Source organism: Bidens hawaiensis, unplaced genomic scaffold, assembly GCF_021521415.1.
Source record: "Bidens hawaiensis isolate Kalapana, Puna unplaced genomic scaffold, B.hawaiensis_p1.1 tig00034993_1, whole genome shotgun sequence".
NCBI classification, from domain to species: domain Eukaryota; kingdom Viridiplantae; phylum Streptophyta; class Magnoliopsida; order Asterales; family Asteraceae; genus Bidens; species Bidens hawaiensis.
Genome location: NW_027496063.1, coordinates 158,948 through 181,630, shown reverse-complemented (window position 1 = coordinate 181,630; position 22,683 = coordinate 158,948). Strand labels below are relative to the sequence as shown.

General features: G+C 34.1%; 1 protein-coding gene and 1 pseudogene across 1 annotated transcript; one reads left to right on the top strand and one right to left on the bottom strand.

Annotated features, from left to right (window-relative positions):
- Positions 1-6,766: 6,766 nt before the first annotated feature.
- On the bottom strand, positions 6,767-9,294 carry LOC143586809 (uncharacterized). The gene has a single exon (XM_077068276.1). The coding sequence runs from the start codon at positions 9,292-9,294 to the stop codon at positions 6,856-6,858; it is 2,439 nt and encodes an 812-aa protein (XP_076924391.1). The 3' UTR covers positions 6,767-6,855.
- Positions 9,295-21,095: 11,801 nt separating this feature from the next.
- Positions 21,096-22,009, top strand: LOC143586801 (AAA-ATPase ASD, mitochondrial pseudogene; annotated as a pseudogene).
- Positions 22,010-22,683: the final 674 nt, after the last annotated feature.

The window sequence follows — 22,683 nt, the reverse complement described above, 5'->3', positions numbered from 1 at the left end:
ATCGGTTTTGCTAAATTATACATATATGTATAATACTTATAAACACGTATATACATATATACATATATATATATATATGTTATTTTTATACACATATGTACAATTAAGATACATGATAATGTATATATGTGTATATTATGTGACTGAAGATTAAATGATAACATACATATATGTATAATTTAGCAAAACCGATATTTTTATTATGAAACCGAGATGCTGCTAAGTAAGTGTTTTGGTTTTTTTTTTACTTAAATTTTTGTTTTTTTTTTGTTTGTTTAATAGTGTTTTTTTTTTTGAATAAGTTTTTTTGTGGTCCAAAATAGCCATCAAAGTTCTCAATAGGGGTGTTCTTCAGGTTATTTATTCAGGTTTCGGGTTGTTTGGGTCGGTTTGTTCGGGTTTGAGATCAAAACAAATTGACCCAAGAACCGACCCAAATAAGTTCGGTTTTTGGGTTGAACGGGTCGGGTTAATTCGGGTCGGGTTCGGATTTAACAAATTAAAAAAATATGTCCACCTTTGACAATATCATAAATTAAAAAAGAATATTCCAAGCCGTTATAAAACCATAATATACAAACATATTCAACAATAACATATATTATTTAGCAAAACATGAAATTTATCATACAAGCATGCATTAGACCGGGATGAAGGAGTGTTGTAGTATGTAAATCAATACTTGTGTAGATTGAAGGAAAACATGCTCGATACATATTTGTTTAAATACTATACTATTTAAGTTTTTGAACTGAATATACATTCTTAACATACTTTATGGTCATTAATGCATTGGGATATGATAAATCCAATATTATCGGAGTCTTGAGAACAATCGAACAAGAATACATAAGGTCAATGTGTTACTTCAACGCTAAACTACCCTATAAAAGTTAGGGATACATGCATCGATCGATGTATTATACTTCGGGTTATTCGGGTCAACCCGAATTTGGGTATTTCAACCCAAATACTGACCCGAATATTTTATCTCGGATTCGGGTTAGGAGTTTAATCGGTTCGGGTTATTCGGGTCTCGGGTCACTTAGATTCGGGTTCGTTATTCGGGTACGGTTAAAAAACACACCCCTAGTTCTCAATTTCAGAAGGTTCTCTTTGAATTCTCACCCAATATATGTGTGTGTGCGCACGCGTACTTATGAACTCTAAAATTATTTAAGATCTTTAAGAAACTCGTAATAACTAACTTTTTTTATAAAACAATTTGTATGTTAATATTATTTTAGTGCATTTTTATCACTTTTTATATCTATATTTGTGATTACATTTATGAAAATATAATTTTTCACACATATTTATGTTTTTCTATACGTATGTAAATTTTTTATTACATAAATTTTACACATGTGTAAATTGTTTATGATTTATATATGTGGGGTTTGGATCAAATACAAAAACGTGCTAATTGTGAGAATCAAGTATAGTAATTATATATATGCAAGTAATGTAATTATGTAATTACATCGTAGAGTAATTACATAATTATTCTACGATGTAATTACATAATTACACTACTTGTACATATAATTACTTTACTTGATTCTCACAATTAGTGAAAAAGCACAGATCCAAACTGGATAGTCCAGATTTATGTCTCCACAAGTACAATACACTAAATGCCCGATGAGATCAGACTCCAGCTAATTTCCTGCAAAACAAACACCGTGAGTCTCTTCACGGGAAGGACAAGATGGGGGGTCTTCCCGGGCACCCACATTGTTTCTTCTTGTGGCCGCCTCTCTACTTAATACAGGTGATCATGATACATGTTGACTGCTGTATGTGCATAGATGATTATGTTTGATGGGACACGATTTAATGACACTATAGTGTAAGGTTTTATATACAAATAATTACATTGTGTGTTTTCAAACTAAAAACCGGTTTTTTACTCATACCGGATTTGACTAAAAAATGGTACAACCGGTTGAACCGGGTTATACCGAGTGGTTCAACCGGTTAAATAGTTTACCTTATAATTTTTTATAAATGCAATTTCAACCCCAAAAATAACCCAAAAGTAAATAATTCCATAACAAAAAATAATTCAAAAGTTAATCCATATTAAAAAAATAATATAAAAGCACTCAATATTAAAAATTAGTCCTAAAGTTTACACGTTTGAATGTTAATTGTTGGGTTAAAAGTAATTTTGATAAAATATCGGCTGCAAATATAAAAAATTTCTCGGATTTAAAACCAGTTTGCTGGTAAAAACCGGTATTTTAGAAAAAAACTGCCGGTATGATGTTCTAGTAAACCGGCCAAAAATACCGTACTCAAAATATCGGCCTGCTGTGCGAAATCCGGTTTAGCTGATTCAACTAGCCGGTTTGAACCGGTTTTAAGTTTTTAAAACACTGAACTACAGTTCCAAACTTCCAATCTTATTATGGTAAGTTTTGTGGAACAGATTAGTTCCGAAGATTAAAGGTGATAAATGAGTCAATTAAATGTGGATAACAATTTTGATAAAACGACAAAATATCAAATAGGTGTGTCTGAACAAAACATCATTATTTGCAAATAATTATTATTGCTATTTTTTAGCTTTTAAGGCTCAATAATTTGTTTTTAGTATAATTGAGTTTGTTATTTAAAATGAGTTATGATGCAGCTTGTTGCATGCCGCTATATTGCAATTTTTTTCATTTTGAGTAATGAAGTAGTTAATACCATACTAAACTAACGAAAAAAAGATTATTATTGTAATATAACACTTACTCCGGTAACAATTATTTATTTATTTATTTATTTTTGGAAATGTTTGCCATTGTGGAATGGTCAAACTATTTGAAGTGGGATTTTTTTGGAATGGCTACCTCTGTGTTTGACCCACTTTGACATCATGAAAGCTTATTCTAACACTATCAAACTCTTACACCATCCGCAGTGGGTGTCTTGACTCCTGAGAGACGATTTAGGGGGCAACATTAGGGAGGAACACGGGAGGGGCGATTTTTTTTGGGGAAGGGGGGGGGGGGGGATGAACTATGAAGGCCAATGTGGGGGCCATCCAACCTCTCCCTCTCTCTCTCACATACACACATATATATGTATATATATAATGGGACAACAAATGGGCAACAAACCACATCAAGGCATTATGAAGAGAGGCTTCGAAGTCCCGTTTCCTACGTGAAGATGACATGAAGGGTTATGTTGTCCCTCCATAGCAAAGAGCCTTACAGTTGCAAATGTGAATAAACCTACCATAAATAAACAAGTTGAATGAGCTTACCATAAGCATTTTTATGTAGTTGAATGAAGTAACTATAAATATTCATGTCTAGCTTAATAACAAATAAAATTTATGCTGCCTCTCTACAAATCAATGTTCAATTAATATGAAATATAATAATATTAAAGAAATAAATAGAAAACCACAAAAAGACAAGGAAACTAAACTTGAAAGAAAAAAAAATCAACATAAAACCTTTGTTTTCTCTAAAAAAATCTTTTTGAAAATTATCTCTCTTATAAAAAGCGAAACAAAAAAGATACTTAAATAACACTTTCAAGAAAAGAATTTCACAAAACAGAAAAAACAAAAAATAAACTCTGTTAATAAAAAAAATGAATTATTGTAAAAAAGAAAAAAGAACACACTAATTGAATAGATGGTTAACAAAATGAAAAAAAAATGGTGCATAGACTTAAGAAACTGGAGCAAGTACACTAGAGGTGCATGACAAAACCGGGTTAAATTATTTAAAATAATATTTAAATAAATTAAAGCGTTAAAATTCCGTTAAAGTTTAAATATAACATTTTAATATAAAACACCATAAAATGCCAACAGAATATATTAAATAAAGCTTAATCCTAAAACGAATTAATTTAACTTTATCCCGATAGTTAGATTTTGTTTTTATTTTATTTATAGTTCGAGAAGTTTGGTTGCTTTGGTTTCGTTATTATGCTTTCGGTTTGTATTTCAAGTTATCTTCGATTTCGAGGTGAGTTTCTCACACCCTCATTTTAACGCTTTTACTTTTGGGGGTAGCATATATATCCTATTAAATGCAAAGCGATTTTATACTCAGCTATTAAACTGCAATTCATATCGTGGACTTGTATGTTATATGTGCTTACTTGATTATGTGCTCAGCAAGTGGTTGCCTCAATAAGTATGATCATACGCCCCCCTTTGCACGCATGACCATTTTGTTATGAGTGGAAAAGGGACCCCCAATCCGAGTACGTTGGTTGTTACTGACTGGAAAGGACATTGCATGCGAATTAGTTTAATTTTCACAAGCTTCACGGAACTGCATGGTTTTTACGTATTTATACAAAACTTGTGTGAACTCACCAACTATTAAGTTAGTTGACCGTATTTTATATATATGTTACAGGTACAAACATTAGAGGATGATACTTGGAGAAGACACTAGACTTAGGTTATTTAAACAAATGGATAAAATGTTTAGTTGTATTTATATTTTCTTGTATTTCTTGTTTAAAAACTTGTGTATATGATGTTTAAACCAATTAATGATAATATTATGACTTAATAGTGTCGCATGTATTTTGAACAATCTGTACGTCACACTCGGGCGTTTCTGCTTTAGCCGGGGTGTTACAATCAAGTATGGTAATTATATATATACAAGTAGAGTAATTATGTAATTACATCGTAGAGTAATTACATAATTATCCTACGATGTAATTACATAATTACTCTACTTGTATATATATAATTACTCTACTTGATTGTCACAATTAGTGAAGAAGCACAGATCCAAACTGGATAGTCCAGATTTATGTCTCCACAAGTACGATACACTAAATGCCCGATGAGATCCGACTCCAGCTAACTTGCTGCAAAACAAACACCGTGAGTCTCTTCACGGGAAGGACAAGATGGGGGGTCTTCCGGTAACCACCCTCCGGCGTGAGAATAAGTACTGTACTGTGAATGAAGAGGTACGAAGTACCAGTAATTGCTCTGATTAAGTGAGTGTGAATGAATACCTCATGAAGATGATTCGAGTATTTATAGCCGGGGATGGGAGGAAGGTGATTGATGTAGTTGTCACTGTCAAGATATTCCATATCTACCTGAATGGTCGCGTGCCGTTCGTCTATAGGATATGACCGTTTGTCCCCATTACCAGGTTATCCAACTGTCATCCTTTTATTGTTTGACGTCGCTGTCAGGGAATGTTGGAATAATCTTCTAGAAGCGGTTTGTTACAACTGCTCTTTCAAATCACGTGTGAGGTCCTTTATGTGGCCCACGGGTTCCTTCCGCGGATGCTCGTAATCCGCGAGTTATATTGGAGATCCGCGAGGTAAATTCCTTGGTTCGTGGGTAGTTTTGCTACCCTACATCTATAATTAGCATGTTAATTTCATTTGTACGCTAGCATTCTTCTATATATGTATAATCAAAAATTTATTTTAAAAATATGATAAAACTACACTCAAATAATGTTAATATATTCAAAGAATTAATAAAAATGTTTGGTTGTTAAGAGTTCTCAAATTTATTAACTTTTTACTCCAATAATCTTAACAATGAAGCCTAATGTCTCAAACCAGATTTCAAGTACAAATTTATCAAATTTCCCTACAACTGCTTTGCAGTGATCTTTAATAAACATGAAGATAAATGGTCTTTCAGGAGTAAACAAAATTTACATGAAGTCTGAAAGGTATCTGTTTCCTCAACCAAAAGAATGAATGATAAAACTGAATCTATTAACTACATGAAGAAAGATTAATCAATATTATGCACAATTTAAGTTTCATCAAGGCCAGGTAAAACCGTAAAGTAATTATAATAATACCGGAACATCTGTTGGCCAGTTTGCGATGATGATGATTCAAGGTCAGCTCAATACTTGAATTTCAACACGTGCCTTAAGACTACCTGGTTGAACCAGTGAACAATTATATTCTTCATGATCAATGATGTATAATGAAAGTGGAAACATACAAATATGCCAAATATGCGTGTGTGCGGGTGGGTGGGTGGATTCTTACTTGGAAAAGGAATAATCTTTACATCAATCAGCCAGCAATAGCATCACTCTCCATGTATATATCATGTATCTTGAATTCTTGATATATCTCACCAAAGCCTAATCCTGAATATTTATAAAGAAGAAACAAAAGCATATATATTAAGACACAAAATATCAAAGTTTCTTATATGTAAGACCTCGGTCTATAACCAGAAGCTGCACATTTCTCATATGTTTTAGCTGTAAAACCTACTTATCAAGCAAACCTTTCATAATTTCTTAATGCTATACATATAAACCTCCCACGACCCTGTTTTGATCAACTTTGACCCGAAATTATATGAGGCGGACCTTTTACATTAGGCACGCCTCAGGTGACTTTTTTAAAACCAAATATAGGACTCGAAACACATTCGAAATAGCTCGCAAGCTTGTGTGATATTACATTTTTACCCTTTGCGTGTGTGTGCATGTGCAATTTCTTATTCTCTGCATATCGACATGGATATTGCATAAAGGTATTGAAGATGACTTACCGAGACAAAGAAACATGGCCAAAGCTGTACTTGTAGGACATTTATCATCACCAAAACATGTCATGTGTCTTATTTCCTGTGAACGTACAACAACTTGTTACCCTGTTTATAACAACAAATGCGCAACATATAAACCCAAACGTAAACCAATTTCACATATTGTTAAAATCTTTTATATTCTTGTTCCAGAAGTACCTTGCAATTAGCATGAAACAATCAAAAAGTGTGTATATATTTTCATCCACTTATGAACCAACTTACAAACTCAATATCAGTCTCAAAACCTCATCTACAAAAAATCAAAAACCTACCCTTGAAAAAATTCATCATTCTCGACTCTTCACATCCAATTTTTCGCCCCACCGATGAACTAAACTAGTGTATGTTACTTCATCTAACTCCACGCCTCTTTGACACATTTCATCAAACAGTTGGAGTGCATCCTCAATCTTCCCTTCTTTTGCAAAACCGTTAGCAAGCGCGTTATACGTAACAATATCGGGAGCAACCCCCTTTCTTTCCATCTCACCAAGAATCTTAGCAGCTACTTCCGTTTGCCCAATTTTGCAATACCCGTCAATTATAACCGTATACGTGATTATATTAGGGTTAATACCGTATTTATCCATTTCTTGCAATGTACTTACCACTTTATCCATCTCACCCGTCTTACAATAACCCTTGATTAACGCAGTATAACACACGACATTTGGTGTTAAACCATCTTCTCTCATTTGATCCATAACAATCTTTGCATCTTCAACACGCCCGTTGTTTGCATACGCGTGAATCAAAGAAGAAAACGTTTCACCGGTCGGTTGAACGCCTTTACTCTTCATTTCATCAAACAGTTTAACCGATTCTGCCACATCACCGATTGTGGAATAACCTCTAATTAGTGTGTTGTAGATAAACGAGTTGACTTCCGTTTTCCCGTTGACCAGCTCGTTAAACAAATCTTTACCCTTTTGAACTTCATCATTCTTACAAAACCCTTCGATTAAAACTCCGTAAGTATGCAAATCAGGAGTTAAACCTTGAGATTTTAACTTATCCAAAAGCATTACCGCTTCATCCATCTTACCCTTTTTGCATAATCCGTTAATAAGTGAAGTGTAAGTCGAAATATCGGGTGAAATCCCGTGTTTGACCATTTCTTCACTTAACTTCAAACCTTCCTCAAATCTTGCATCTTTACAGTGACATGATATTAACGTGTTGTAAGTGATTCTATCCAAAGAAAACCCTTTATTTATCATTTCTTTAAGAATCTTTATCGTGTCCTCAATATTCCCAGACTCGCATAGACCGTGAATTAACGCGTTTGACGTCACAATATTGGGGCAAAATCGCTTTTCTAGCAGTTTAAACCAAAGATTAACCGCTTCCAAATGCTTACCGTGCTTACAAAGCCCGGTCACAATCGTTGTTAACAAACTATCGTTCGGTCTTAAATCTCTTAACAACATTTCATTAATGTAATGAATCACTAAGTCCATTCTTGAACACTTACATAACCAGTGGATAACGGTTGTAAACGAACCTGCGTTTATGGTTAAACCAAGTGATATCATTTCTTCTAAAAGCTTTTCAGCCCGACCCATTTGATCGGTGTTGCAGAAACCCTTGATGAGCGTGTTAAATGTGACAGAATTTGGAACCAATCCTTTTGATGACATGTCATCTCTAACATTGAAGGCTTTCTGCATATCGCCCGTTTTACAGTACCCGTTTATTAGTGTGTTGCAAACAACCTCATTTGGGTCAAACCCATTGGCTGTCATCTCGGTCAACACACTACCCGCTTCATCAAACTTTTCCATCTTCAAACAACCGTTAATAAGCACACTGTACGTAACAATACTCAGTTTTACACCTTTCTTGATCATTTTATCTTTAAAGGCGAAAGCTTTTTCCAAATCTTGAATCTTGCAAAGACCATGAATAACATTATTATACGTCACAACATTCGGCAACACGCCAACTTCCTCCATTTCTGATAATGTAGCCATCGCATCTTTAACCTTCCCGTCTTTACAAAACGCGTTAATCGCAGTCGTAAACATATAAACATCCGGTCGAACACCCTTACTCAAAAAGCTAAAAACCTGTTGACTTTCTCGAAACCGCTTCGACTTCACAAGCGAACTCATAACAAAATTACAAGTGCTCAAAGACGGAAACACGTCCTTTTCGGTTATCAACCGGACCACATCAACCGCAAGATCAAGACCGAACCCTTTAAATTGCGTACAATAAACATGAATCAACATATCCAGCGACCGTACACCCAAACCCGAATCGGACATCAAACAAAACTCCAACAAGCCATTGGCAATCTCTACATGTTTATTATCTAAATCTTGACCTAAAGCCGGAACCTTGTTATCAACTAACTGAATCAACAGCAACCTAGCGGGTGCTTCTAGCTTTGAAGCGACGAGTAAATGAATCAAAGAACAATAAGATTTGATGGTGAATTTGAATCCACAAGATTTGGAAGCATAATAAAAGAAACTTAACGCAGTTCTGGGCTTAACAGAGTACCTAATATCTGAAAACAGAGTATCAAATGCCTGTGGGGATAAATGTGTGACAATATGTTTACATTTAGATGAATCTAGAGATGGGTTTGAGAGAACAGAAGTTACCGACTTGATTAAATCTTGTTGTATTGGAGATGGGTTTGAACGGGTGGATGCTGATCGAAAATGGGTTGTTTTGAACGGTGAGAATTTGGGGGTTTTGAGGGTTTTAAAATCCATTGATGAAAGGAGGTTAATTTGGGGGTGAATGGAGGATTGGTGCCATGAGGTTTGTGGGTTTGAAAGAGGACACGAGATCTTAGATGGGTGTGTCTGGTTTTGGTGATTGGTGGTGTGTTTGGGTTGAAAACCGCAAAACCCTGGTGTGGGGTTTGGGCGGAGGAAGCCAATGGGAACTAGGAAATAAAAGATGTAGAAATTATTCTTAATTGGATTGGAGTGTTTTTGTTGATTGGGAATTGTTGTTTTGTGAATTTAAGATTGTGATTTCCATGAAATGAAACTTGTTTTATAAATTCTTTGGAAAAACAAACGAGCTTAGTGGTATTAAGGTGTTAGATTTTTACTAAACATAACAAAAAGTCCGTGACCTAGAAGCTACTGGAGCACCGGGACTAATTGCCGCAACATTACACAAAACCACCAAACTTAGACAAACCTACGTGTTCAACCAAAACAAAGCATCCTCCTTAATCATTTCAGCCACTCTAAAGCAAGAAGATCTAAGATCACCAAGGATATCCTTAGATCTTCGTGTCATATCACCTGTTAGGTTAGTGGAGGCTTGAGCTTGGTTTGGGCCTGGTTTACTTGAAGATTGATTAATTGGGTTTAATAAAGATAGAAGACATGGGAGGTCTTGGGGCGGCCCTATATCTCTTTGTTAGGACCCATTTATGTTTTCTTGTTCCCTAAGCCTAGAAATTCTAGACTAGTCTCTATATATTGTAATTCCTCACTATTCCTCACGAGTGAGGTAATGGCAATAATAAAATACACTACTTGCACACCGTAGATGTAGGTCATTCTAGACCGAATCACGTAAATCTCATGTGTACATCTTCATTTATTTCTATCTTGCAGTATTGTTCATGTGTTGTGTGTGTCTCTCCTTAGAATGATGAGTGTTCAAGTCACACGTTAAATTTTGTGAATTTTGAAGTCACTCTTAAAGAAAGTTTTTATTCTTTCGATAATGGCATAATAATGTCACGTAACATTTAATATTTTTGAAATAAATGTGCATGATTGTATGCATGTTGTAGTTTCTTGTTACAAACTCTTTATTACGTATATAAATACGTCGTGTTCGGCTTTACCTTATTCCAGCACGAACTATATATGCTCTAGATTCTTTATTACTTTTGATTCGTTTACGCCTCATGTACACAAGCACACACACAAGTCCAAGGCTTATTCCTAAAACAAAAATTTTCAATTACTTTCAATCGATTTGATTTCGGTTTTTCGATATTTTTCTTCATAAAGACGGTTCTATGTGGCGGGTATGTAGTAACTGTAAGGGAGACGTGCTTGTTTTCCGAACTTTTGACATCAAGGTTATTGAAACCTAAGGATAAGCAATACGTATAAATCCAATCAGACGCGTACCCGGTTGCTTTCCTGGAGAGTTCGGAAAGGGCATGAAACTTATTAAGTCAAAGCATACCACACCAAACGCCATACGATTCACAACTTTATGCTTTCAAACATGACCATGTTCTCTTTGTGAAAAGAATATGGTTACACTCCTAAGGATGTCACACAAGTCATGGTGGTTCATGCGACGTGTGACTCGACCCTCAATGTTTTACAATGTGTTTTAACTAAAAGTCTGACAAGTCGTGGTGATACACGAATAACCAGCTTTTGGTTCGATTTGATTACGCATTTTGATTTATGTGTTTTAACTAAAAGTCTATCAAGTCGTGGTAATATACGAATACCCAACTTTCGGTTTGATTTGATTACACATTTTTTTTATTGGAACATACAAGTTATGATGATTCATACAACGTGTGATTCCGAAGACTCAATTGTTTATATTGCGGTTTTAAAAGTCATTGGGTTATGTGAATAGTCGAGTTTTAGTTCGTTTTTCTGTGTTTATATATTCATAGAAATTTCTAAAATTTGTGATATTACACGAATTGTTAAGTTTCAACTCGTTTTCTTTATTTATAAATTCTATTATTATAAATTAAAAAAAAATTCGAAAGGTCATGGTGATACATGAATCGTCGAGTTTCAATTCGTTTTCTTTATTTATATATTCAATTACTGTTTTGGGTTTTTAATTGAAAATACAAAAAGTTATGGTGATACATGAATAGTCGATTTTCAATTTGTTTTCTTTATATAATTCGTTTATTATCACGGTTTTAATTGGAATTTTGAAAAGTTATGAACACTCGATTTTCAATTCGATTTCACTACATATATTAAGTTTACGTTAAATTCATATTTTATTTCAAAAGTTGACATATTTTTCATATGCTTATTAAAAGATTAATTAGATTAATATTTAAATGCGAAAACTCATTTCAAATGTTGCTTCATGCGATTTTTTTTATGATTTATAAAAATTGATTTCGATTTTTAAGAATCTTTTATGTAAAGTTTCTTTTGATTTTGATATAAATTTCATATTTACGTTCCGTGTCACGTAAATTCTTCACGCTTCGTAGCATGTCTTTTAGCTTTCCTCAACGTGCCCTCGAAACTCAACCCACAAAACGACAACCTAGAGCATCTAGTAAACGACCGCCGTGATCCCGACCATGATTTCCACTAACCACAACAATACATTCAAACCTCAAAGCTATGTCTAACTCAAACCTAACCCAACAAAAATATTTACACGGGAACCCACCCTATTGTGTACGTGTGATTCCACCACTCCGTTACCGCGATGTCGAAATGCTTCAAATTATGACAATTTCGGTCACCTCATCAACCCTTGCCACGTAACTATGCATACTCAACGCCACCTACCTGTTCCCATGACCGGTTACCCAAACATTTATCCCAACCATATGCTGCTATCATTATAGTGACCCGAGCACCCCACAATACTTAGACAAACCTAACACGTTACCGCTATGCAATAACTTACCCTGCGTTCCTTGTCGTCTTAAAAGTTTATTGATTTCCAACGTCAATACCTAGTCTTTTCAAACTCATCTACCATGACTAAATTTTAAATAAATAAATTTTTCATTCATACTTCTTCACACTTATCTCTTTTTATAAACATCTTTCACTTGAAATTTTAAATCTCGATTATTTTAAAATAGTTAATTAATAAATATATAAATCTTCAATAAATATTATGTTATAAGAAATATATTGAAGATGATTTTCTTCGAACGAACTTTATGACAATTCAAATGATTCATTTTTATTACTATTATTAATATTATCATTACTATTATTATTACTATTATTATTATTATCAATATCTTTATTAATATTATTATTATTATTACCATTAATATTAGTATTATTATTACCATTAATATTGTTATTATTATTATTATTCCAATAACACCCTTAAAATAAAATAAAATAAAATATTTTGCTTTAAACAGTCCTAAGCCGCGAGGCTATTATATTATCATCAACAAGTTATTTTATCTAGCGACATCTATTTTTTTTTAAAACGTCGACCAACAAAAAAAAAATCTTTTACACTAATTTTTTTCCTAAGTTTTCTAAGCTTTAGCACTAACTAAGGATATATTTTATCGTGCTAAGTTATTATTATAGATTTCCTTAAGTTATAAAAGCATCGCGTTTTTACAACCGATTTTCACAAACTCGAACGAATCTCAAACGATCATTTTTTTTCTTTGCCAACGGCAACGAGTATCAGGTTAAGAAATCATACTACCGCCCCTATAATAACCTTTGTACCGCAACATCCATCTTCGAGAAGACAAGTATCGCAAGCCATCTTTCATTTTCCTTTCTTTCTTCTTCATACATATACATTGTTATATGTATTATGTTTGGATATTATCGAAATAATTTTACGTATCGATTTCTTTCGAAGGTTGTTTACGAAGTTAATATCATCTTTGGTTATTCGTTAATTAGTGAACTATTTTCAAGCATAGTGCATTTTGAATCGGTTTACTTTGTTATTTTAAACTCGTAGTCTCTAACCGATCTCCCATAAACGTAATTGTTTAGTGGAAGTTTAGACTATGAGCATGTTTATATACATGCTGAGTTTATTATCGTTACACGAATCTTTTTGAGTATGATATTAGTTTTATTCCCGCTCAATGTTTTATTTGAATTATTTCGTCATTCTTGATTTCAATATATCGTAATGTTTTATTTCAATCTTAAATTTTCAATTATTTATTCTTGACTCAGTGTTTTATCAATTTGAGACCAAAGTTGTACTTTGATCTCGAAGTTACATTATTTATTCTTAATTCCAACGTTGGCTTTATTCACATTGATATTTTATTTATTGCAAACTTTGAATTGTTTAAGGAGTCATTATTAGCTCGAAGAACTTACACCATTCTGATATTTTGAAATTTAAAGTTTTGTTTATTTATCTTATTCACGAACCCAATGCCTTACCGATTTTCGTGTTTGTATTTATGCCACATTTATTTACTCTGTTATTCTCGACTCCAATGTTTCGTTTAATTGCAAAGATGTTAATGACCTTGATGTTTTCATTCATTATTATTTTAAGTTACGATTACTTCGTTTAAACTCCAATAACATCGTTCACCTCGTTTAAATTTCAAATGATTTCATACAGACGTAATGCTTTCGCGTATCCTTGACTTCAAGGACTTGTTTATAGATTTTTGCTATTTTTCAATCCTTATAGTTTATTATTTAAAAGCTTTCATATAAAAATTTATTTAATCCTAACCCACACAATGGGATGAATTATGTGGACCATCTGACGATAAAGGTAATTATGGGTCGACACGTAATTATCCAAATCCTCGCATGGAAGACATAATAAGTACGTTGTGTGCAATAACTCGAAACCTGGAAGGATTTTAAAAGACGGGACAAATGCAATATGATAAGGGCATGGTGGATATACCGCTGGTACATCCTATATATAACTGTCCGTGCTATATTCCCATTTGTGGCGTCTTTCGGGTCACTCAAAGATCGACGTTATTGTTTTTATTTAATTGTGTACTTATACAATTGTTAAAACCTTTTTACAACTCCTTGTATAAGTTGTTTTCTTTTAAAATTTTATTTTTATTTTAATTTCGGGACGAAATTTCCAAAAATTGTGAATCCTGTAACATTCGTTACTTTTCAAACCCGACCCATTTTAAAATTTTCGGTTTCGCTTATATATATAGGGGAGATTTCAATTAAGAATCCCTTTGAGTTTTAAGAACTCGAAAGAACTTAGTGTAACGATTTTTTTTTTCGATTTTTTTTTGCACATGCGTAATATATGTAAGTTACATACACGTAAAAAAATTACACAATTTTTTACGCACCGAATCGACTTTTTACGCATGTGTAACGGACGTAAAAGTTAGTGTAACCACTTACATATTTATTCTCTCTCCTACTTTGACTGTTTTGCTAGATTTAATCTCAACCACATATTCCAACTCATTTAATTAAATGCGTGGCCTAGAATTGAAGTTCTTAAGTTCTTAAAACTCAACATGGTTATCAAAATATCCCTCCCCTATATATATATATATATATATATATATATATATATTAAAATAAAAATCTACACAAGTTACTAACATGTTAACAAGTCTTTAATCTGTTAGGACACGAATTTAAACATGTCTTAAACAGGTCAACTTGTTTAAGACACGAAACCTGTTAAGCTCAAACCCAAACCTGTTAAACCCCGTGTCGTGTCGTGTTAACAGGTTCGTGTCATGAATTGACAGGCCTATGTGAACGAGAGGAGAGCTCCTCCTGAGAAGTCTCCACCCGGGCAACCAAAAACAAATCCGTAAGCTCCTCGTAGGCAAAGCAGACAATATTGGTGGTGCGAGGGGTCGGATGTTGCAAATGGTATCTCAACAACTCATGTGCCTTTCGGGATGGTGAGGCAAACCTCATCAAAGATGGTGAGTCCCCGGATTTGTCTCGAGGTACACCTTAGGCGAATCCCATATCCTGGAATAGATATTCGGGCAAACCTCAGCAATGATGATGAGTCCACCGGGGGGGGGGGGTTGGTAACACCCTAGGCGAATCCCACATCGGCCGTGGACATGAGAGATTTTTGTTTCATAAGTAAATGTCCCGCCACTTAAATTACCAACGCGTTTTGGGTTTAATACTAGTGGACGGGAGGAGAGCTCCGCAGTTAAGCGTACCCGGGTGGGAGTAGTAGCAGGATGGGTGACCTCCTGGAAAGTCTCAAGAACTTAACAGTAACATCCGGCCCATCGCACAATCAATATTGTCCGCTATGCCCACGAGAAGCTTACGAATTTGTTTTTGGTTGCCTAGATGAAACCGAGAGTGACTAGTGAACCGTTAATCAAATAAATCATCAAGATGAGGAAACCTCGTAGAAAGCTTCCATGAATTTCTTCCCACGTTGAGGATGGTTTCGTCTCCAACACCCATTATTTCTGCAGCCATGGAGGATAAAAAGATCCTTCCAAGCGCATCTGCATCCCACCGATTTCATATTCCGGCAACCCTAAATGGAGCAGCTGAGTCATTAATTTTAGCAGTTGCCTTCTCCCTAATTGCTTGAGAAATTGGCTTAAAGTGCTGAAATTGAGCAACAAGGTCACATATGGAGAGGATTTTATCCTTCCGTAAGCCGTCATATATATCAAACCCCTCCCCCCTCTTCTACATCATATTCGCTAATTGTTTGTAATTTGTGATGGACATATGCTAATTTTATTATTATTATTATTATTATTATTATTATTATTATTATTATTATTTTATGCGGATTTTAGGAACATGAACAAATAGGTATGGGTACTCAAGACACATCACCTTCAGCCTTGCTTTTCTTTGATAAACATATATTTATATTCAATGTTGATGTACTTTCATGAACTAAGTTAAGCATTCTGACTTTCGATTTTAGAGTTTCTTTATATGATTTGTTCAGGGTCTACAACAGAGTCAGTTTGCTTGGTATTTTAGTATCTGAATCACTTTTGAAGTAAGTTTTGATCAATATTTTTGTATATTCAATTGGTTACCTTCTTTAGTTTAGAACAAAAACAAAAAATTGGTATGCATTTCTGAATGTTTCTATCATCTTTCAGTTGTTTTTGAATGTTGAAGGCATCAAGGACATAGATCTTCTTTTTTACTGAGGAATACATCCGAGGTTTAGCGGTGATGGTTGGCCTGCTGATTTTGGTTCTTCAGGTATGTTTTAGTTTAAATGTTTTGTGTAGTTAACTAAACCTTGGCCCAATTGATATTTGACCAAGAGTGTATAGGTAGGATATGAGTGTAGTTATGGTTAGGTTTTGTTTATAACTTGGAAAATTATTCTTAAAATTTGAAGGCATGTTTGGTTGGTCATAAAAATTATAATATTTTTTTTGAATAAATTATATGATAATATTTTTTTAACTGTTATTTTATGAAAATTTCTAAAATTTTCTTCGTATGTAAATTACAAATATCATATCTCAGAGTTTAAAAGTTTATATAATCAGATCATTTTGGCTTTCTAAAGTCAAATGTAATATGTTTTCCACCAACCTTAATGACAATTTATTCTCAAATGTAACTTGATTACCAGGTTTTACACATGTATCCAACTTTTCTTGAAAATAATATTTGTTTTTCTAACAAAGGGATAAAAGCAGTTCGGATTGTTTTCAATATGATCTGATATGCCCTTTCTCCAAAAGAAAAGTTGCAGTTCATTGAAATAAGAAGTAAAAAAATATAATTAAAAAAAAAACAAATATCCTTGAACGAATTGTTTGAAGAACCACAGAACTAGATATATGTCCAAACTGCAGGGTTTTTTCATTTTATGTTTTCACACGTTTAAAGTAAAATGGCGGTCTAAATGATGGAGATGCCCATGAAGTGAAAAGTTAATCTTACAAGTTATATTCACCATCAAATTTACATTTTTTAGAATCTTCCCATGGCGTGGAAACCTGATATGTCCATTTTTTGAGTTAGTTATTTTATATATCTACTTTGTGTTATGATTGCATTATGGGTATGGGTCCATTGGATGTATTTAAGGGTATAAATTTCCATCGTTTGTTATCCTACATCAGTAGGTATCGGTTTATGACATTATGACCATTGTGTTGTTTTTGTATAATTGCAGGATGATCGAATATGACTATGACTATGCGGTCCAAGTACGTTTGATGGAGGAATTTCAAGTGTGGCTAACTCCTTATGTTTGGAGTGGGCTAAAATATAAGATTAAATGCTGGACTTTTCAATACTCTCGAGAACATTTGGCATGGAGCGGATATTTGGAATCTATATTTGATGTGTTTTTCTTATTAGAGATTATTTATCTAGACAGATACTTTTCATTGTCTTGTGTTTCTTTTAATGAATTTGGTCACCATTTTACCACTAAGTGAAACAAGTTGTACTTTTATTTTACAATAAGTAATATTTCTATTTAGAATTTATAGAAAATTAGTTTTGCTATTATGACATTAAACTGCCCGTCCACCGAACGTGTATAAAACTAGTTACGAGGGTTTAGGAAAGGAGTAACTAACATCAAATGAAATTATGATATATATTAGCTACATTAGTTTTGGTAAAGATGTTATTTTGACGAGTGTTATTAAGTAGTCATATAAACTAAGTCATATATTTGATGGACTTTGATGTAGCCAGTATTATTATTTGTTAGAAGTACATATATTGTCGTTCAAAAAATAAAAAGAAAAAAAACAAGATAAAAGTTTAAGGAAAGTATTTTAATGACTTTAACTATCTTACGTATAGGATTAAAGTGTATCTAAAACATAAAATTAATATAATATGTTTGGGGTTGACTATAGAGAAAAATCTTAACATACTTGTTAAGGTACCAAAAATGAAATCAAATGTCATTTTTATATGGGCGTTGAACATCATACAAAAGGAAACATTGCAACTGATAATTGGTAATTGCCATTGATTATTGGTTCTCATTGATTATCATTTTCTATGCAACTTTTCATCAATCAGACAAATACGAAGCAACTTCTAACTCGATTCTCACAAGGGGTTATGCCTTTCAAAACCCACAAAAGGTGTTGCCCCTTGGAACGTCCTTGGTACTGGGGGCTTCATCCCCTTAAACCATTGGGTTAGAAGTGCTCTAGGAATGAGCATAACCTTATACAAATATGCACTCCACATATCCAAACTTGTAATAATGTTTATCCTCATTTCTCTTTAATCTTGAGCGAATATAACTAAACTGAAGTGCCATTTATGACACTAATCACCTACATGTAAGACTAGAAGTCAGACTAGTAGTGTCGCCATGCCCGATGTGTGGGTGAAATAATGTATTTTGAATGTTCAATATTGTGTGTTTTAGTTAATTATATTTATCGAATACGATTACTTTGATTGGTTATATGATTGTAGGTGCTCGAAGCTTAAAGGAACTAATTTGGAGCATTCAAGACGATAAAGAATAAGTTATGGATAATAGGAAGCAACCGGGGTGTGCCAAATGTCGAACGAGCGTTAAGAAAATGGAAAACAAAGATTTGGGTGTCACCTCCATCGTAACTTACAGTGGCTCCATCATAGCTTATGGTGGAGACTGGGCAAAGAACACCGTAATGTGCACCATAAAGCAGTGGGCTTCTGCCTTAGAGGCACGGTCTATTGTGTATAGCTTACGGTGACCCTATCGTAGCTTACGGTGCATGAAGTTGGTTTTTGGCTATTTTATTCTGTATTTAAGCATGTTCTAACCCTAAGTCGAGACATCTTCATGCCCTATCAGTTGTGGATGATTTTAAAGTTAGGATTCATCATCTTAACACCTTCTAATCACTAATTTATTCATGGTTTTTCCCTTCCAACTAATCATCGAGCTACTCAAGATGCAAAGGCAAGGCTAAACCCTTCATGACTACTTTAAGTGTAGGGTTTTGTATGAACCGTTAATTTTATGGCTTCTGTTTGTATGTGTGGCTTAAGTTTTCATAAGCTTTTGTTTGATTAAATATTTAAGTTTACTGAGTTAATTAAAACATTTGTTTTTTCTAGGATTCTCTTTTATTATCAATCAATTGGTTTGTGTTCATCAACATTTAGAATTAAGTTCTTATAGTCATTGAACTGTTTACCTTTGATCATTGATTTATCTGGAGTTTTATACTAACGAACTGGTAATTAGGTTGACTAAATTCAGCTGTACCAACTCGTCAGATTAGGTTTTGTGCATCATCACAATCAAACTATTATGTCTAGTAATTATTTATCAGTTTAAACTGACGAATCATGTCTATGTGATTATCCATTTGATAGGAGTTACAATTGTTCAGTTTATTGCATTACCTGAATCTGAAGTGTGGTCACCCTTTCTTATATTGATTTTACAAGTTACATTGAAGTGTATCATGAAATTAATTTCATAATCAAATTTTTTGAAATTGCTTGATATCGTTTGTCCGCTTTAGCAGAATTAATTAGTAAACCATGAAGGTGAACTGCACTTTCCATGTTTACTGAGTCCATGCTTATGTTGTTCTTCGTTAGGGAGTTTATGTATGATTAAATGAAATAGATCTAAGAGATTTTTCAAATAGGATTGGCAATTTAGACAAGTACATGAATACAAGACATGAACCTTCACGACCTTAACATGGATCGTGTATGACCTTAACATATTTCGTGTAATAAACAGGTATACAAGAATCGACCTGTTAATTTTCATGTCTAAACAGGTAAAATACTCGTTTACCTGTTAAATACCCGTTAGTATCTGATTAGATTTTTTTATAACTAAAAATACAATAATATAATATGTATTGTACCCTAACTGCTTAACTCTAATTCTTTTACACCCATACCATACTATCGTCCGTCCATCGACAACTGCAGTGACGCACCCACTGCTACATCTCCGGTATCCCTCCTCTCAGCCCATATCTCAGTCCTTTCTCCTCGCAGCCCCATATCTTCGGTCTCCTTGCTCGAACACTCTGCAGTAGTTCTACGGCCTTACCATCAATTGGTCTCCCCCATCAGACGCCGTCGCCTACAACCAGTTATCTCTTAAGGTTCTAAATCGAGCCTTCTTCTGATTCGTGTATATCTCTTATCGTGTATACCTGGTATTAACTTGTTCGTGTTTGGGAAACAATACACGATAAATTTTCGTGCCTTGTACAGACATACATGTTTCTTGTTTGTGTCTTATCGTGTACGGGTATACATGATACGTCAGCCCTATTTTCAAACTGTAAGATTTGTAAATACCTTTTTGTTGATTTATTTAATTATTTAAGTTAATAAAAAAGAACTTATAACTTAATTATTGAACTTAATAATAAGTTCATAACAGTACTTTAAGATTTGGATTGAATTAAGTTTTTTTATTAAGTTAAACCGACAATAATACTATGACCTTAGTAATCAACCTTTCACATTGTAGTTGGAAGTCAAGAGTTCAATAGAAATGATCTTTTGTCATTTGCTTGAGAAACAAGGCAATATATATAATCGATGTACGTAACTGCCATGATATCATATTATCATGACTCACTCATGGGTCTGTTCCTGGGAAGCTTCATGTCGGATGGACCTTTCATATTAATTTATAGACACAAATAATAGTCGGCTGCCTCTTTTGTCATTATATATGTCAAAATTATCGTTCACACGACACCATGACTGGAACCATGTGTCACAAGCTTACACGATACAAAGCCTTGACACATGATAAATGCCACTTGACTTGGTACTATAAATTAAGATGTTGCACTTGCACTTCAACTCATCTATTCTTCAATATTACAAACAACTTTGTAACAAAAACATTGTGTGAGTTGTGAGCAATTAAGAAGAAGATGATAATAGGGGAAATGACTCAGTTAGGCTCAATGATTGGCGTAGTTATGTTCGTCTGGGCCATATTTCGGCAAGTTTTTCCGGACGAGCTCTACAGGGATGTTCGAAAATATGGTAATAAGATCGTTAGTTATGTGTACCCTTATGTGGAGATCACATTTCCTGAGTACGAAGAAGACGGTTGGTTCAAACGAAGTGAAGCGTTTCTTTCCATCGAACGGTACCTTAGTGGCAACTCCTCCAAAAATGCTAAGAAGCTTAAAGCAAAGGTGGTCAAGGATTCCGAATCCGTTATCCTGAGCATGGATGACAATGAAGAGGTCATAGACGAGTTCAACGGCATCAAAATCTGGTGGACATCGAGTAAAAAAATCCCCCAACAGCGAGCTCTCATTTCGTATCGTCGTGAAGAAGAGAATCGGTTCTACAAGCTCATTTGTAGAAGAGAACATTGTGATATCATCACTAATGTTTACTTGAAACATGTGCTCGATGAGGGGAAGGCTATCACGGTAAGGCAAGGCAACGCAAGCTCTATACTAACAAGAAGAGCGAGAATTGGCATGGTTACAAGAAGACGGTGTGGAGTCATATCATATTCGAGCACCCCTCTACCTTTGATACTATTGCAATGGATCCCAAGAAGAAGAAGGAGATTTTGAACGATTTAATGACATTTAGAAAGTCGAAAGACTACTACAAGAAGGTGGGCAAGTCGTGGAAGCGAGGATATCTTCTTTATGGTCCACCAGGAACCGGAAAGTCTAGCATGATTGCGGCCATGGCTAACCTTCTTGAGGATGATCTTGAATTAGCATCCGTGAAAGATGTTAAACCTAACAGTGGAGCCGATGTAAACCTGATATACTCAAGAACTGATCTTGATCAGTTTGCAGACCAAGAAAACTAAGATTGCTTCTTTGTGAATTGTTGCTTTTTGAATATTACTGTTCATACAGTAAGTAGAGGACAAATAATATATTCACCTTGGTTGGACTGCACAATTATATTGCAAACAGAATTGCAAACAGAATGGATCTTTCTTTGACAAACAAAGACTTCGATGATTTTATTAAGAAAAAGACTAACTTTAAAAACTTAATAAGCCTATGTGAACCAAGGGTTTATATATCACCATTAATTCGTATCCTACTCGTATTCAAATACACAATTTGAGCCAAACACAAATAGGAATTAGGATAAGACTAACTTAATTAAAATAAGACTAACTTATTAATAAATAATAAACGAATTATTATTTAAAATCTCCTCCAAGCCACCCCATGAGATTTACCGAACCGCCCTTAAATATCGTCTCGTTTAACACTCCCTCTCGATATTTGCTTCCTTCATTCCCAAGCGAGTACAAAACTTCACAAGCTTCTCTTTTGGCAAACTCTTCGTGAACATATCAGCAGCTTGCTCCAACGTGTTAACATATTTAAAATCAATTTCTCCATTCAACACCTTCTCACGAATAAAGTGATAATGAACTTCTATATGTTTTGTACGCGCATGAAACGTGGGATTCTTAGCCAACAATATCGAAGACACATTATCCCCATACAAGATTACCTTCTCGTT